Below are 17,528 nucleotides of genomic sequence, written 5' to 3' on the forward strand. Positions count from 1 at the left end.
AGCGTCCCTAATCACCACCCACTTGCATCGTGCAGGAGGCAGACATACTGGAAGACTCCTTTCTAACTTAGGATTTCATGGCCTTTGTTAATTCTCTTCATCGCTCACCTCTTACCGGCTAATAGTACCTGCGAAGAGTTATGTGTGTACGACATTCTTTCTATTTAATTGCATAATTCCACACAGAACCCAGCTTTCAGTGTGAATGCAGACTCTTATATGTGGTTATATGTAGAAGATATCCATGTAGCCTTCCCCATAACTCTTGTCGCTTGCACTACTAACACACAGAATCTTGGCCAATGAACTTTTTGATCTTTAATTTTCCAAAGGAAATAATTTCACTATTAATGTTTATTCTTCAGTTTCTCTCACCTGCTCAGTAAGATACATACATGTACAGCCTAGGTATGTACCATTTGCAATGCCCAAATCAAGCTATTGGCAGTCTAACTGGACCTATCAAAACCTATACTGCTCTTATTAAGTCAGCTAATTCCAGTTATTTCCTTATTATGAGTTGAGGTGTTTTTATGTAGACTGTTTTTCACCTCAGAGTTCTCTTTTGTTCTCATGGTGATGTTAACAGACCACCCACACCCCATAGTTGGACCATATATAGTTGTTGAGTAGTTGATGAGAAACTGCTTTTCTAATGTAAATTTCTTGGTGAAGAAGTCAGGACAATCTTCTACTCAGCATTTAAACTTGCCTGTAAAATTGCCACGTTACACCTAGTTGTCATTTATACATTTCTGTGTCAGGTGATTTTTTTTTTTAAAGCTTAGTATTTTTTTTAGTAACTCTTAGTACTACCATTTCCTCTTAGTCTTTTTTCCTCTTTTTAATTACCTGGTTAAAACTAATTTTATCTTTTGTTTGAGAGGGAGAGTTAGCTCCAGTATATCTGTTAACTTCCTGTCACTGATTACTACAAAAAGATCTGGAAGGAGCTAGCCAGTGACATGATGATTGAGGCAGCTAGATTCCACATGATCGGTTGTGTAGTTTGAGTCCTGGACCCGGTGGCTTGAAAAACACACCAAGTGCATGTGCATGTATGCCCACAATCACGAAAGAAGAAATGGAGGAGAAGAGATGCAGCATGATCCTCCCCCAGCGAGGATGCTTTCTAATTTTCCTTCTCTTTCTCTCTCCCTGGTGAATGCATGCATCCCCTAGGGAACTCAAAACAAAGGAAGCTCTGGGAGACCTAATCATGTATTAGGATTTCCTTTAAATGATCTGTTTATTATTTTAGGAAGACCGACACTATCGTCTGAAGTTGGAATAATAATATGTGATACTACTAATCCAGCCTCCCTTGATGAAATGGCTAAACAGGCGACAGTTGTCCTCAACTGCGTGGGACCAGTAAGTAATCAGCCCTTCTTTGTATCAGAACAAACAGTCTGTTCATTTCTAGCAAACTCTGGTATTTTCCAGAGGAACATAAGGGGAAGGGATAGAGGATTTCGTTGAAGGCCTTAACCCCATCCGCCATATGGGAAATTTTTTTCTTTGTGTGAATCGAATGGCTGTGACTAGTCTCCGAGAGAAAGAGCGCAGGCTGTCTGTGACAGTAAGCTGAGCACATGTGTGCTGGTTTGCTCACTGATTGTAGCTATGATTGCCAAACTTTTTTTTTTTTTGCCATTTTTATTATATGCTCCTTCAGTGAACACATGTTTGAGCATGTACTTATAATAAGTTTATGTGTATTTATAAATTATATTCTTGTATTATTATACAATATATATGTTTAAAAATACACAAAAAAGGACCAGTGGGTGGTTGGATCCCACATGACTGACTACATGGTTTGAGTCCCGGAAACGGCAGCTTGAGAATCATGCCGGATGCATGTAGATGCATGCCCAAAATCCCAAGAGGAGAATGGAGGAGAGAGGATTGTGATATGGCTCTCTCCCTGGGGAGGTGATTTCTCACTTTCCCTCTCTGGCGAGCACATGTACCCTATAGCAAAACAAAACAAAAAGCCACAAAAAATAGAGACTAAAGAAGGATTCATTTGTTTATCCCATAAATATTTATTGAATACTTACTACAAGTAAAATGCATTATTCTAGGTATTTAGGACACAGTAGTGAACAAAACAAAAATATCTCTTGTGGATCTTACATTCTTGTGTGGGAAACATAAAAGCTAGCACATGATAGTAGTAGTGATAAGTGCTTTGAGGGAAAATGAAATAAAATAAGGAGATAAGAGGTCAGCACATCAATTTCTTCTAGATGTGCTGGGAAAGTTCTCTGTGAGGAGTCCACATTTGAGCAGAGAGCTCAATGAAGGTGAACTATATACGAGTGAGGAGAAAGGTGTTTCAGTAAGAGCAGGTACAAAGGTCCCGAGTTGGGCAAGACTGGGGAATATGCCAAGGCCAATGTGGCTGAGCCTGTGAGCAGGGCACAGAGGTAGAAGGTCAACTGTCGAGTTAGGCAAGGGCTAAGTCATGCAGGGTCTTTTAGGGCCATAGTCAGGGTTTTTTTTTTTTTTTAAGTTTCTTTTTTTTCTTTTTTCTTTTTTTTTTTTTAAGAGAGATTTTTGCTATAAGGCACGTGCGCTTGCTGGAGTGACAGAGAGACAGAAAGCGAGAAATTATCCCCCTTGCGGGGGTGGCCACTCCACACTCCCTTCTCGTCCATTCTCCCCTCGGGATTTTGGGCATGCATGCACACGCCTGGAGTGAGTTTTAAGTCACCAGGTCCAGAACTCAAATTACAGTCGGCTACGTAAGCGTCCAGCCATGTAGCTGTTATGCCATATGCTGGTCCCTGTTTTTTTTTTTTTTTTAATTTATTTATCTTACTAATTTTTGCTGTATGACATGTGTGCTCACCAGAGAGAGGAGAGAGATGGAGAGAGAGAGAAATTACCCCCTGAAGGCATGGCCTTACCACACTCCCTTCTCCTTTACCCACTTAGGATTTTAGATATGCATGCTCATGTACCCAGTGTGATTTTCTGAGACTTGAACCGTGAAACTGGTCATATGGGATCCAGCATTTAATCTCCATGTCACCTTTTGGCTCTGACAATCTTTTTTTTTTTTTGCCATAGGGCACATGTGCTTGGTAAAGAGAGAGGGAAAAGGAGAACTCACTACCCCCAAGGAGGGATGGTCACCCTGTACTCCCTTCTCCTCTCAGGATTTTGGGCATATATGCACACATGTATGCACGCACATGTGCCCTGCATGAATTTTAAGCTGCTGAGTTAGAGACTTGAACTGTGCTCAACCATATGGGAGTTCAGCACCTTAACCACCATGCCATCTGCTGGTCCTCCCCCTGCACACACACACACACACACTCTTAATAGGATCTCACACTGCAATCCTCTCCTCCCCCACCATCCTTCCTACCCAGCCAGGATCAGGGGCACATGTCCCTAGAATGTACAGGTTGACCAAAGATCTTCGTATTGATCCAGCCTTGCTTGAGCAATGTGTTACTGCTGTGCTACTGAAGTAGGTCAGGATTTATATATTATTTTCTTACTTAATTTTTATTTCATAATCATAAACTTAACTTTATGATTCAGCTTGATTTGGAGGAGAATAGGAAAATATGAAACCCAGTGAACTTCATTGAGAGCATAGGTTATAGGACATAGAAAGCATATGGGATGGAGGGGGTGCTCTCCTGAGCCAGAGAGGGAATGGTATAGTGGTTAAGAGAAAACACTAGTCATACTCGCTAGGGGTGTCCAGTCAGCAGTGGTCTTCTTACTGGTCTTGCCATTATTGGACCCAAAGAGCTCCATGGCTTCTATAGTTTTCATGCCCTCTTTCACCTTGCCAAAGACCACATGCTTGCCATCCAACCATTCTGTCTTGGCACTGCAGATGAAAAACAGAACCATTTGTGTTGGGTCCAGCATTTGCCATGGACAAGATACCAGGACCTGTGTGTTTCAGGATGAAGTTCTCATCATTGAAATTCTCACCATAGAAGGACTTGCCGCCAGTACCATTATGGCGTGTGAAGTCACCACCCTGGCACTTAAACTCTGAACTAATTCTGTGAAAACAGGAGCCCTTATAACCAAATCCTTTCTCTCCACTGCTCAAAGCATGAAATTTTCTGCTGTCTTTGTAACTTTGTCTGCAAACAGCTCAAAGGAGATGCAGCCCAAGGGCTTGCCATTGGCAGTGATGTTGGAGAACATGGTGGGGTTGACCATGGTTGAGGGGGAGAGACTTGGGCAGTGTTGTCTGCCTGGATTTTTTTCTTTTCTAACTGTGATCAAGAGTTGTTGAACAGTTGAAAGCAAGAATATAATCTGATCTATTTTTGAAGTTCTTTGGCTTCTGAGAGGAAAATAGAGAAGGGACCAACAGTGGAATAATCTAAACAGAAATCACCACACTAGTAGTTGAGATGCTGAGGGGTGGTTGGATCTCATGCCACATTTCACCTCTAGCCCTTCCAGCTAACCAGGATCATGGATGCATGTACCGCATGCCCAACTCAGCTGGGGAACCAAATTCACAATTTTCCATGGGGATACATCATTGCTTGAGCAGTGTTATTGTAGCTGCACCACCCATGTGGCCACTTACCTGATTTTTTTTTTTTAACTACAAAAGTAGAAGGTGTCAGAACAAAATTTATCTTACCACCAGATCTACCTGCCTGCATTGTACTCTGTATTCTGCCTTACCTCCTTTAGAAGGAAAAATGGATCCTATTTCTATTGAATGCTTTATTCAAACACTTTATATTTATACTTACACATTTTCTTGTTACCAAACTTTCCCTCTTGGGCTGACCTTGTGGTGCAGTGGTAGGTGCTGTGCAAAGGGAACTGGATCCCACATGATTGACTGCTGTTTGAGTCCCAACCTTGGCAGCTTGAAAAATATGCCAGTGTGTGTGTGTACATGCCCAAAATGCTAATAGGAAGGGGGAATAGAAGAAAGGGTTGTGACATGACCATCCTCCATTGTGGGGTGCTTTCACCTTCTTTCTCCCTCTTTCTCTCTCATGGGTGAGCACATACACCCTGTAGCAAATAAAGTTTTTCCCTTGTATTTACTGGATTATTTCTGTCATCATTTAAATATGTGTTTATATCTCCCATCTTAAAAAAATTCTTTCCCCTTGATTCTACATTCCCATTCAACTATTCCATTTTTTGTGCCCCCTTTTTAGCAAAACTCCTTGAACGAGTTCTCATTACTCATTGTACTTTCTCACCTTCTGTTCTTTTTTTTTTTTTTTTTAAAGAGAGGTTTTTGCTATAGGGTGCATACACTCACTGGAGCGACAGAAAGCGAGAAATCACCTCCCCGTGGGGGATAGCCATATCGCAATCCCTTCTACTCTGTTTCCTCTTTGGATTTTGGGCACACATGCACATGTGCCTGGCGTGAGTTTTAAGCCACCAGGTCCAGGACTCGAACCGTGGTCAACTACATGGGAGTCCAGTGACACAACCATTATGCTATGTGCTCGTCCCCTCCTGTCCTATCTTTTTTTTTTTGAAAAGGTTTTTCCTATAGGGCACGTGCGCTCACCAGAAAGACAGAGAGAGACAGACAGAAAGCAAGAAATTACCCCCCAGAGGAAATGGCCATGCTGCAATCCCTTCTCCCACATAGCACACTTGCCTGGTGTGAGTTTAAGCCCCTGGGCCCGGGACTCAAACCATGGTTGACTACAAGGGAGTTCAGTGACATAGCCATTACACTAACTGCTGGTCCCCCCTCCTGTCCTATCTTAAACTATTCCAGTGAAACTACGCTGGCAAGATCCCAGTAAATCCAGTCATCGATACTCAGTCCTCATCTTAATCTAACCTCTCAGCATTTGATCTAGTTGGTCACTTTCTTCTTTCTTCATCTGGCTCTGGATTCACACTTACTCTGTTAGTAGTTTTCCTTTTGCCCTCCCCTCCCTACTTTATCTCAGTGTTCCTCTTTGTATCTTTTCATCCTCCCCCTCTAAATGCCTGAGGCCTTGGAACTCATCCCTTACAAATTCTTCTCTGTTGGGCATGTGTATAAAGTATCAGATTGCAATATACTAAAAATGAATGAATGTCACAGTGTCCCCCTCTGGATGTGAATACAGCATTACTTGAGCAGTGTGGGCTGTGACACTCTCACATCCCACTCAGGATGCCTGTTATATCCCATGTTCAACACATGGCCACTTGATATAGCCAGGAATTGTGCTATTGTCTATATATGTGTGTGTGTATGTGTGTGTGTGTGTGTGTGTTTTTAAAAGAATTATTTAATTCACTATCATTATTTTCTTTAATTTGACCAGAGAGACAGAGACAGAGGGAAAGAAAGGGAAAGTGAGAAAGTAAGCCGCCAGGTCCAGGATTTGAACCATAGTTGGCCATGTGGGAAGCTAGCATCCTAACCACCACACCACCTGCTGGCCCCTTTCATCCATATATTAGCTCTAAATAAACCTTCAGTTTTCTTTGTGTTTCCTATAAAAATTAACATGAACCAAATTTCTAATATTCCACCCAACTGAATCCTTTGGTTTAGCACATGGAGAACTGAGAGCAAGTTTGTAATTCTGATCTGTATGCTAATTGGCTTTCTAGGGGAGAAATGTCTCCTCTTAGATTAAGGATTGCTACTCTGACTGTCCATGTTTCTCATACAAACACAACATAATAAATAGAGAAACATCTAATGACATTATAAAATAGGGATAAGTTAGTAAGAAGTACAGTCTCAGTATTGCCCCAAGGAGAAGATGTGACCAAAAACAGTGTAAGGAATAGGCAGACTGGTAAGTAGGAAAATATACATTCTTTTCAGAAGCAAAGCTCATTAGTGGGGACCAGCAAATGGTGTAATGGTTGCATCACTGGACTCCCATGCAGTTGGCCACAGTTTGAATCCCGGACCTGGAGGCTTAAAACTCAAGCTGGGCATGTGTGTTTATGTGCCTAAAATCCCAACAGAAGAATGGAGGAGAAGGGATTGCGGTGTGGCCATCCCACCGGTGGAGGGAGAGATTTCTCACTTTCTGTCTGTCTCTGGTGAGCACACGCACCCTTATAGCAAAAATCTCTCTTAAAAAAAAATCATTAATGCTTTACTGCTGCTTTCTAGTATTTGTAGACGAACTGACTAGTGAAAGGACTGTGGCTTACTGGCTGAGACAAGAGAAGGGAACCTGAGGCTCTAAGGCTGGAATCTGAAGGCGATGGAAGTTAGTTAAGGAGGAACAGGATAGAAGGCGGATGTTCTAAGAAACACAGTCTGGGTATAAAGCAGCAGCATGCTCAGATAGTTTAGAACTGCTGGAACATGGAAATCAAGAGACTGTGGATGATGCTTGGAGACTGTTTATTTCATACAAAGTTTAGATTTCTATACAACTTTTCAAAAAGTTCATAGAAATACATTTAAAAACTGCATAGATTTCTTTTCTTTTTTCTTTTTTTTTTTGACAGATATTTTTGCCATAGGGCGTATGCACTGGCCAAAGAGACAAAGAGCCAGAAAGCGAGAAATCACTTCCCAAGGGGAGATGGCCATGGCACAGTCCCTTCTCCTCCATTCTCCATTTGGGATTTTGGGCACACATGCACATGGGCCTGGTATGAGGTTTAAGCCGCGGGGTCTGGGACTTGAACCACAGTTGGCCGTGTGAGAGTCTAGCACTAGCACCTTAACCACTATGCTACCTGCTGGCCCCAAGATTTCATGTTTTTTAATACTAAAATAAACTCGTACTTTTTTTTTTGAGAGAGAGATTTTAGGGTATGTGCATTTGTTGGAGAGAGAGATACAGATAGATAGAAAGTGAGAAATCACCCCCAGGAGGGATGGCTGTGCTGCAATCCCTTCTCCAGTCTCCTCTCAGGATCTTGGGCACACACACACACACATACACCCAGCTTGAGTATCAAGCCACCACATCTGGGACTTGAACCGCAGCTGGCCATGTGGAAGTCCAGCAAAGTAACCGCCATGCCATCTACTGGTCCTCTTATGCTGTGTAACACAGGCACTGAAGAGCTAGTGAAGGATTTTAAGAGCACGTATGGGGTGGGGCAAAGGAAAGGTGACATCAGTTTTATTTCAGAGTAACAGTTTAGTATTTCTCTGGAGCTAGGACTAGATTAACTACAGTGAAACCAGTTAGGAGCTATATGTGGTATGAGAGGAGACAGAATTTGAACTAAAAATTGGATTTGTTGAGGGGAAACGACTGGTTTGAGATATTTTTACAAAAAAGGTCTGTGGTGTGACTATGCTCAATTAAGGGGTGTGTTCCTCCTCCTCCTTTCTTTTTTTTTTTTTTTTAAAGAATTACTTAATTTTACATATTATTATTATTTTAAATTGGCCAGAGAGAAACAGAAAGTAAGAATGCAAGTTGCCAGATCCAGGACTTATACCACAGTTGTCCATGTGAGAGTTCAGTGCCTTAACCACCACGCCACCTGCCGGCATCCTCCCTCTCTCTTTTTCTCTGTCTGTCTCTGGTGAGTGCATGTTCTCTCTAGCAGTTTATAAAATAGAAAGAAAAAGTTTCCATTTTGTCTTCATTTAGGGGTAAGCACACTTTGCTCTTGTAATTGTCATAAATCTGTCATTTATGCTGTGAGAGGTAGACCAGCATAGTTGTCTCTTTTAATTTATCTTTAGGCTACTTGTTAACCTTTGATTTCTTGATAACCAAGACTGTACTTACAAGATTAAATTGGATTTTATTCACTTGAGTTGATAGAAAGAGTAACCTATTGAATTTCTTTATTTCCCCCAGTATCGACATTATGGAGAACCTGTAGTAAAAGCATGTATTGAAAATGGAACCAGCTGTATCGACATCTGTGGAGAACCCCAGGTATATAAAACGATAAGGAAAAAACACATAGCGTTGACAACACATGACCTCCTGTTTAGTGAAGTGGGAAATATTTAGTGAGGTATTATAGGCATATTTGAGGTTGATGACTCCTCCTGTAGTGTTCTTCATGCTCCTGTGATGTTCCAGTGATGACTCAAAGGAGAGCACTGATGGCAGGGGCTTTTGGTTTTCTTGAGATTTTTGATTGTCCACAGCCTCAATTATTTCATGTATGGGATGTGCTGGTTTTATAGCTACTGCATCCTGTGAACTGAATTAATGAAAACAGTGTGCTATGCATACTTCTCAGAATCCCACTTTATAACTTTTTCATTATGATTCCTTTTTTAAAATCAGGTATCTTTACAACACTGTAGGCAAGAAAATGTAAAATTATCTCAGCCTAAACAGATGGCATGTGGTTAAGGTACTGGACTCCCTCATGGCTGATAGTGGTTCTAGTCCCAAACCTGGCAGCTTGAAACTCAGCCTGGGCACATGTGCGTGTGTGCCCAAAATCCTAAGAGGAGAATGGAGAAGGGATTGGGGGGTGATTTCTCACTTTCCCTCTCACTGTCTCTTTCCAGCAGCACATGTGCCCTAAGGGGCGGGGGGGGGGGAACCTGGCAGAGGGATGAGAAGAGAGAAATCTCCTTGTAGATGAATTCTAATCATGCTGTACCCTCTCTCCTCTCTGGAAGGGGGAGTGTAACTTTATGGTGGAGAACCGTAGCCAGGTAGGTGTTCAAGGGCAACATCAGCCCTGGAAATCAATTAATGGGATATATATAGCCTTGATAGATGGGGTGAGCATGGCACTTTACCTTTGTTGTCCTGGCCCCATAACCTGCAACCCCAGTTTAATCATGAAGAAAACATAGCATAGATTTCCATAGAGGAACATCCTGCAAAATACCTGACCCATACTGCTCAAAACTGTCAAGGTCATCAAAAACAAAAGTGAGAAATTATCACAGCCAAGGGATCCTGAGGAAACGTGGCGACTAAGTATAATGTGGTTTCCTGGATGGCATCCTGAAACAGAAAAAGGACATTAGGTAAAAACTAGGGAAATAGGAAGAAAATATGGACTTCAGTGAATATGCTAATTTTGGGTCACTAATTATAACAAATGTTACTATAAAATATGTTCATGGGAAAACTTGGATTTAGGGTACATGGGAACTCTATTCATTTATTCTGTAAATCCAAAACTGTTCTAAAAAATAATTTTTTTTTTAATAGGCAAAAGACAGGGCCAGCCCTACAGCTGACTGGTTAAGGTAACTGGATCCCATAAGGTTGACTGAGGTTTAAATACTGGCCCTGGAGGGTTGAAAAACATGCTGGGTGCATATGTGAGTGTGCCTAAAATCCTGGCAAGATGGAGAAAGAGAGAAGGAATTGAGCCATGACCACGCCCCACTGAGGGAGGTTCTTACCCTCTCTCAGTGTCTGTCTCTGGCAAGTGCAAGTACCCTTTGGCAATCAAAAAAAAAAAAAGAAAAGAATTTATGTGCAGATGTTATTACTTTCTCCGTCAGCTTTTCTTTCATTCCATCTTCCTATATAGCCATATATATGCATGTGTAGTGATGTTTATCTGGGTGATACGATTCGACGTAATTGTTTTTGCCTTTTTAAAAAATTTTTTATTTTATTTATTTAATTTTTTTATTTTAATTTTATGACAGAGAGAGACAGAGAAACAGAAAGCGAGAAATCACCCCCCAGGGGGGATGGCCACGCTGCAATCCCTTCTCCTCCATTCTCCTTTTGGGATCTTCGGCACGCATGCACATGCGCCCCGTGTGAGTTCAAGCCACCGGGTCTGGGACTCGAACTGCGGTCGACTACGTGGGAGTTCAGCGACATAGCCATTATGCTAACTGTTGGTTCCCCCCCCCTTTTTTTTTTGGGGGTATTTTTCTTCATTAGTGTAATTCTTAAAAACAGTTATTAATTTAATTGATTTATTATTCTTTAACTTGACCAGAGACAGGGAGAGATGAGAGAGAAAGTGAGAAAGAAAACCACCAGGTCCAGTACTTGAACCATGGTCAACAATGTGGAAGTCTAGTGCCTTAAACACCATGCCACCTATTGGCCCCTATTAGTGTAATTTTTTATAATAGGTTTTTTTTTTTAAAGAATTATTTTATTTAACTTTATTTTTTATTACCATTATTATTATTTTAATTTGATCAGAGAGAAAGGGGCAAAGTGAGAAAGCAAGCCTCAGGTCCGGGACCCAAATTGCAATTGACCATGTGGGATTCCAGCACCCTAACCACCACGCCACCTGCCAGCCCCTGTAATAGATATTTTTTTACATTCAAAAGTCATTCTAAAAAAGTTAATGGTGTCATTAAGTCAGATCAGCATATCTCTCATACCACCTGGCATGTGGTAGCTGTAGTCAATATTTGCTAAATGAAAACACATTTTGATAGTTAATTTGTTACAAAACCATATTGTTAGCATTTTCAGTTTAATTGCCGTGTCTTTAAAAATGTATCATTTAATATTGGTGTGTTTCTAGATTGTTCTGATTCAGATTTTTGTCCTGGATTCTTTTAGTTTCTAGAGCTAATGTATTGGAAGTATCATGAGCAAGCTGCAGAAAAAGGGGTTTATATCATTGGAAGCAGTGGCTTTGACTCCATTCCAGCAGATCTGGGAGTAATCTACACCAGAAATAAAATGAATGGTAATTATTGATCACTAAGCAATAATTAAATTTAGCAGTAGAGATGGACTTCATATTTATGATTGTGATTAATTTCTAGTTGGGAAAAGAAATGAGTAAAATTGCGGGACCAGCAGTTAGTGTAATGTCTATGTCGCTGGACTCCCATGTAGTTGACCACGGACCTGGTGGCTTAAAACTCACGCCGGGTGCATGTGCGTGCGTGATCCCGAGAGGAGAACGGAGGAGAAAGGATTGCGGCATGGCCATCCCCCTGGGGGGTGATTTCTCACTTTCTGTCTCTCTGTCTGTCTCTGTCTGCCTGGCGAGCGCACACACCCGATAGCAAAAACCTCTCAAAAAACAAACAAACAAAAAAACAAAATAAATGAGTAAGATTACAATATATATTTTTACTGTAGCTACATTTGTACTGAAATGCAATTGACATTATTGTTCAGACATGGATAGTACTATAAGAGTTCTGAAATGAGGAATTATTTATTTCAATTTAGTAATGCTTAAAACTGTAAAATTCATCAGAAAAAAAATGTTGGCAGCAATTATAAATTCAAATTTGCTTTGTTTAGGAATCAACACGTTAAAATATAACTTACATGTATATTATAATTAATTTTTTTTTTTTGGACCAGCAGTTGGCACAATGGGTATGTCGCTGGACTCCCATGTAGTTGACTGCGGTTCAGGTCCTAGACCCGGTGGCTTAAACTCACATTGAGCCTGTGTGCGTGCATGCTCAAGATCCCGAGAAGAGAATGGAAGAGAAGGGATTGCGGCGTGGCCATCCTCCTTGGGGGGTGATTTCTTGCTTTCTGTGTCTTCGTCTCTGTCTTCCTGGCGAGGGTACACGCCCCATAGCAAAAACCTCTTAAATTTTTAAGAGAAACATTTTGCCATAGGGTGTGTGCTCTCTCCAGAGTCACAATGACAGAGAGACAGAAACCGAGAATTCACCTCCCGGGGGATGGCCACACTGAAACCCTTTCTCCTCCAATCTCTTTTTGGGATTTTGGGTTTGCACACCCAGCGTGAGTTTAAGCTGCCAGTCTGGGACTCAAACCATGTTCAACTACATGGGAGTCCAGTGGTATAACCATTACACTATCCGCTGGTCCCTAAAAGGTTATATATTTTTAACCATCAAAGCTAGAAAGTATTAAACACAAAATTTGACATCTTTTTTTACCCTATTTGTAAAATACAATTATTTATGTATAAAGGAAACCATCAATATTATACTAAAACAATTGAAGTTACTAATATGTATTTCAGAGTATCCATTAGAAAATTAAGCATATTGGGGCTGGCAGGTGGCATGGTGGTTAAGGGTGCTAGACTCCAAATATGACTGACTGTGGTTCAAGTCCTGGACCTGGCAGCTTGCTTTCTTACTTTCCCCCTCTCACTCACACACTCTGTCCCTCTCTGGTCAAATAAAAATAAATAAAGTTAAATAAAATAATTCTTAAAAAAAAAAAAAAAAGGAAAAATAGAATCAGCAGATGGCATAACAGTTATGTTGCTGGACTCCTTTTTTCAGAGAGAGATTTTTGCTATAGGGTACATATACTCACCAGAGAGACACAGTCAGAAAGTGAGAAATAACCCTCCAGGGGGATGGCTACGCTGCAATCCCTTCTCCATTCTTCTTCCAGGATCTTGGGTATGCGCACACATGTGTCTGGTATGAATTTCAAGCTGCTAGTCTAGGACTCAAACCATGGTCCACTGTGTGAGTCCAGCGACATGGTCATTATGTCATCTGCTGGTGTCTGTACAGTATCTTACAAACTGTTTTAGATTTTAAACTTTATTTTTTAATGAAATTTAATTTATTTATTTAATTTCATTTGTTACTATTTTTTAATTTGACTAGAGAGTGAGAGAAAGGGAAAGGGAGAACGCAAGCTGCCAGGTCTAGGACCCAAAAATGTAGTTGGCCATGTGGGAATTTAGCACCTTTAAACCATGCCACCTGCCGGCCTGTTTTAGACTTTTAAAAAAATGGAAAGTGTTCCAGTTTATATTAAAAAGTTAAAGGGCCAGCAAATGGCATGGTGGTTAGGGGTACTGGACTCCCACATGGCTGACTGCGGTTCAAGTCTTGGACCTGGTAGCTTGCTTTCTCCTCACCTTTTGTCCCTCTGTGATCAAATTAAAATAAATAAATAAAGTTAAATAAAATAATTCTTTTTTTTTTTTTTTTTTTTTTGGGGGTTTTGTTTACGGGGACACTTTTTTTTTTTTTTTTTTTGAGAGGTTTTTGCTACAGGGCGCATGCACTCGCCAGAAAGACAGACAGAGAGACAGAATGCGAGAAATCTTCCCCTGGGGGGATGGCCACACCGCAATCCCTTCTCCATTCGCCTCAGTATCTTTAGCACGCATGCGTGCACATGTGCCCAGCCTGAGTTTAAGCCACTGGGTCTGGGACGCGAACCGCAGTCGGCTACATGGGAATTCAGTGACATAGCCGTTACGCTGACTGCTGGTCCCAATTAAATAATTATTTTTTAAAAACGTTAACATAACCGTGAAGCCAAAACCCAGCAAAGATAGGACATGCACACACACAAAAGCTACAAGTTATTCTTTTTCTTTTAAAGAAAGTTCACTTTATTTTTTCAAAGTTTATCTCTTGAGAGAGAAACGGCACCCCCAACAAGGTCTTGATGTCACAGTCAACCCCCAGTCGTAGCCAGCAACGACCGACCTGGGTATGCATGTGCCCAGCATCCATAACAGGGTCTCTGGATGTGAACTTGAAACCTTTTCATCTGGGTCAGTCTCAGAGAGCATTCGTTTTACTGTTGTATCATCTGGTTCCTACAAATGAATCTTGCTTGTGTGATTAGAAGTAAACAGGAAATGCTATAGGACTGGCCTTGTAGCATAGTGGTTAAAGGAAGCTGATCACATGCAGCCAACTATGAGGTTCAAATCCCAGCACCAGTGGCTTGAAAAGCACACTGGTGCATATATGCTTTCCCGAACTCCCAACAGGATGGAGAAGGGGAGAAGAGAGTGTCACCATTGCTCCATTGGGGGATACTTTCTGTCTTTCTGGCCAGCACATGCTCCCTGTTACAAAACTATTTAAAATAAAATGCTATATAAAAATTTTAATAAATATCTAATGGCATTTTAAAAGAAAGATCCATCACAACCAAGATTTAACACTAGGAAGTTTGGTGATCATCATATTAGAAGATCAAAAGTAAAAAGCTTTGTGCCCATCTCAATAAATGACATGAAAATCAAAAATTCACTTGGTTTATGGATTTTGTATTTTTAAGAGTTTATTAATATAATATGAGGGGGACTTCAATAAGTGCATGGAAAAATGGAATTAAAACATGAGTTTATTGGGACCAGCAGTGTGTGTGTGTGCACGTGCCCAAAATTCTGTAAGAAGATTGTAGGAGAAGGGATTGTGGTGTGGCCATCTCCCCACTGGGTGATTTATCACTTTCTGTCTCTCTGTCTCCGTTGAGTTCACACATCTATAGCAAAAATCTCTCTCTAAAAAACAAAAAAAAAAAGTTTATTTTGCTGCAAAGTTTTTTTAAATTCATGTGTATGTATTTGGTACACATAATTTTCAATGTATAGTTTTTCATAATATGCATTTTTTCATTAACTTTTTAAATACCCTGTTTTCTTACATAATTGTCAAAAAGCAATAGCCAACATTGTACTTAATGGTAAAACACTTGAGTCATTCCCATTAAAGAGAGGTATGTAGACCAGCCCTGTTACATAGAGGTTAAACACTGTGCAGAGGAAGCCTGATCCCGTAAGACTGACCAAGGTTCGAATCTAAGCCCAGTGGCTTACAAAACTGTGCACTGCTACATGTCCATTCCCCGTCCAGACAGGATGGAAAATTAGAGGAGATGGAATTTTTGGTCTGATTAGGCCTCTTTAGAAGGGTGCTTTTTCTCTCTGGTGCTCACACATGCATCTTCTGACTGGCATGAAAAAGAGGAATGTGAATTAAACATCTTTAAAATATTTAAGTCTTCCAATTCATTGACCTAGTAAGTCTCCTTTTATGAAAAAAAAAAAAAAAGTCTCTAGTCTGTGAGTTTTAGAAGTTTTCTTCATGAGAGTCATACATATTTCTTAATCAGGTTATTCCAAAGTATTTAATAATTTTGTTATTTCGAATAGGTGTTTTTTCCTTCTTAAGGGAGAGAATATTCCTTTAAGGTTTGTTTAAAAATTTTTTTTTCAGATACCAAAACCTTGAAGTCAGCGTTTTTACAAGTAACCCAGCTGATTTTTGGTACAGGTGTTCCACATTTCATGTTTCATTACACACTGCTTGGGTGGCCCATGTTCTTTAGGCTTAGAGCACAGACCACATGCCTAGCTGCATTCTCTCAGCAGTTCTGAGAATCATCTCCAGTGGGTTATACTTTAATGAGCTGTTCTTATTTTTTGTTTGTAGTCAGACCAATGGAGTTTGTGTGTCTATAGTTCTCTTCTACTGTTGATGATGTGGTTATTCTTTATCTTGCTCTGTGTCAACATTATTAGGCTCCATGTTTTAATTTGCTATTGGAATTAAACCAGAAATTTCTCTTAAGGAATGGATATATTTTATTTCACTGGATTTTGAGAATTAACCAGACCATTATGTCTTTCTTTTGCCTTACTATTCTTAAGAAACTCAAAAATTAATGAAATACTTAACCACTATACCTGTATGTTAGTCTTCATGGTGAATATAATTTATTTCTCCCTTTTTTCTACTTTGGTTTTTTATTTTATACTTACTATATTTTTAATTTAACAGCTTAAGTATTTTAAAGTTGTAACAAAGGATGTTTTGATAGTTTTTCTATACATTTACTATAAGCCACTACTAATAAACTGATTGAAAGCTGTCATATTTGAAAACAATAATTTCCATAGATGTAATTTTGAGAACTGTGTCTTTTTTTTTGGAGAGGTTTTTGCTATAGGGTGCGTGTGCTGGCCAGAAAGACAGAGAGAGACAGAGAGATAGAAAGCGAAAAATCACCCCCCAGGGGGGATGGCCACGCCACAATACCTTCTCCTCCATTCTCCTCTCAGGATCTTGGGCATGCACGCACACACGCCTGGCGTGAGTTTAAGCCGCTGGGTCTGGGACGTGAACCACGGTTGACTATGTGGGAGTCCAGCGACATAGCCATTACACTAACTGCTGGTCCCGAGAACGGTGTCTTAATGGCTTTCCAGAATGGGTGAGCTAAATCACTGCCTTATTGGAGGAGAGTCTTAGTATTGTCAGTTTATTTTTATTTATTTTTTATTTTTTGAAGAAGTTTTTGCTATAGGGCACGTGCGCTCGTCAGAAAGACAGAGAGAGGAAGACAAAAAGAGAGAAGTCGCCCCCCAGGGGGGATGGCCACGCCGCAACCCCTTCTCCTCCATTCTCTTGGGATCTTGGGTACCCATGCACACGCGCCTGGAGTGAGTTTAAGGGTCCAGGACTTGAACCGCAGTCGACTCCATGGGAGTCCAGCGACATAGCCATTACGCTAACTGCTGGTCCCAGTATTGCCAGTTTAAATAACAGAAAAGATATTGTCAGTACTAACAGGTTTATGCTTAACTACTCTTTTTGATAGTTTATCTGACCTTAACTTCTTAAGTCTCTTTATAATAACATAATAAAACTGTTATCTGAACAAATCGTCTGACTGTGTCTGCTATAGGTTTAGTAAGAGTGGTTCCTAAGTGAATAGGAATTATTTTTACTTAGTACTTGTCTCTGCTAAATAATTTAATTTAATTTTACTTTTACCATTCTACTTTTTTAGGTACTTTAACTGCTGTGGAAAGTTTCCTGACTGTAAATTCAGGACCTGAGGTTAGTATTTCTGTTGTCAAGTATTTTTTTCAAGTCAAGATAAAAAAATACTTTGGAAATGATATAGGCTTTTTTTGTTTTAAAGAATTATTTCTTTAAT

At 40.3% G+C, this 17,528-nt stretch overlaps 1 protein-coding gene and 1 pseudogene across 1 annotated transcript in view; one reads left to right on the forward strand and one right to left on the reverse strand.

Annotated features, from left to right (window-relative positions):
* Window positions 1–1,261: 1,261 nt before the first annotated feature.
* The window catches only part of SCCPDH (saccharopine dehydrogenase (putative)), a gene marked incomplete at its 5' end in the record, with an annotated part of 32,287 nt that continues 16,020 nt past the window's right edge, over window positions 1,262–17,528 (forward strand). Inside the window, 4 exon segments of the mRNA XM_014591125.2 lie at window positions 1,262–1,374; window positions 8,772–8,852; window positions 11,436–11,565; window positions 17,379–17,428. Coding sequence (XP_014446611.1) covers window positions 1,262–1,374; window positions 8,772–8,852; window positions 11,436–11,565; window positions 17,379–17,428 — 374 coding nt within the window.
* Window positions 3,694–4,206, reverse strand: LOC106735799 (peptidyl-prolyl cis-trans isomerase A pseudogene; annotated as a pseudogene).

The sequence above is a fragment of the Tupaia chinensis genome, unplaced genomic scaffold, assembly GCF_000334495.1.
Source record: "Tupaia chinensis unplaced genomic scaffold, TupChi_1.0 Scaffold000532_1, whole genome shotgun sequence".
NCBI lineage: Eukaryota > Metazoa > Chordata > Mammalia > Scandentia > Tupaiidae > Tupaia > Tupaia belangeri.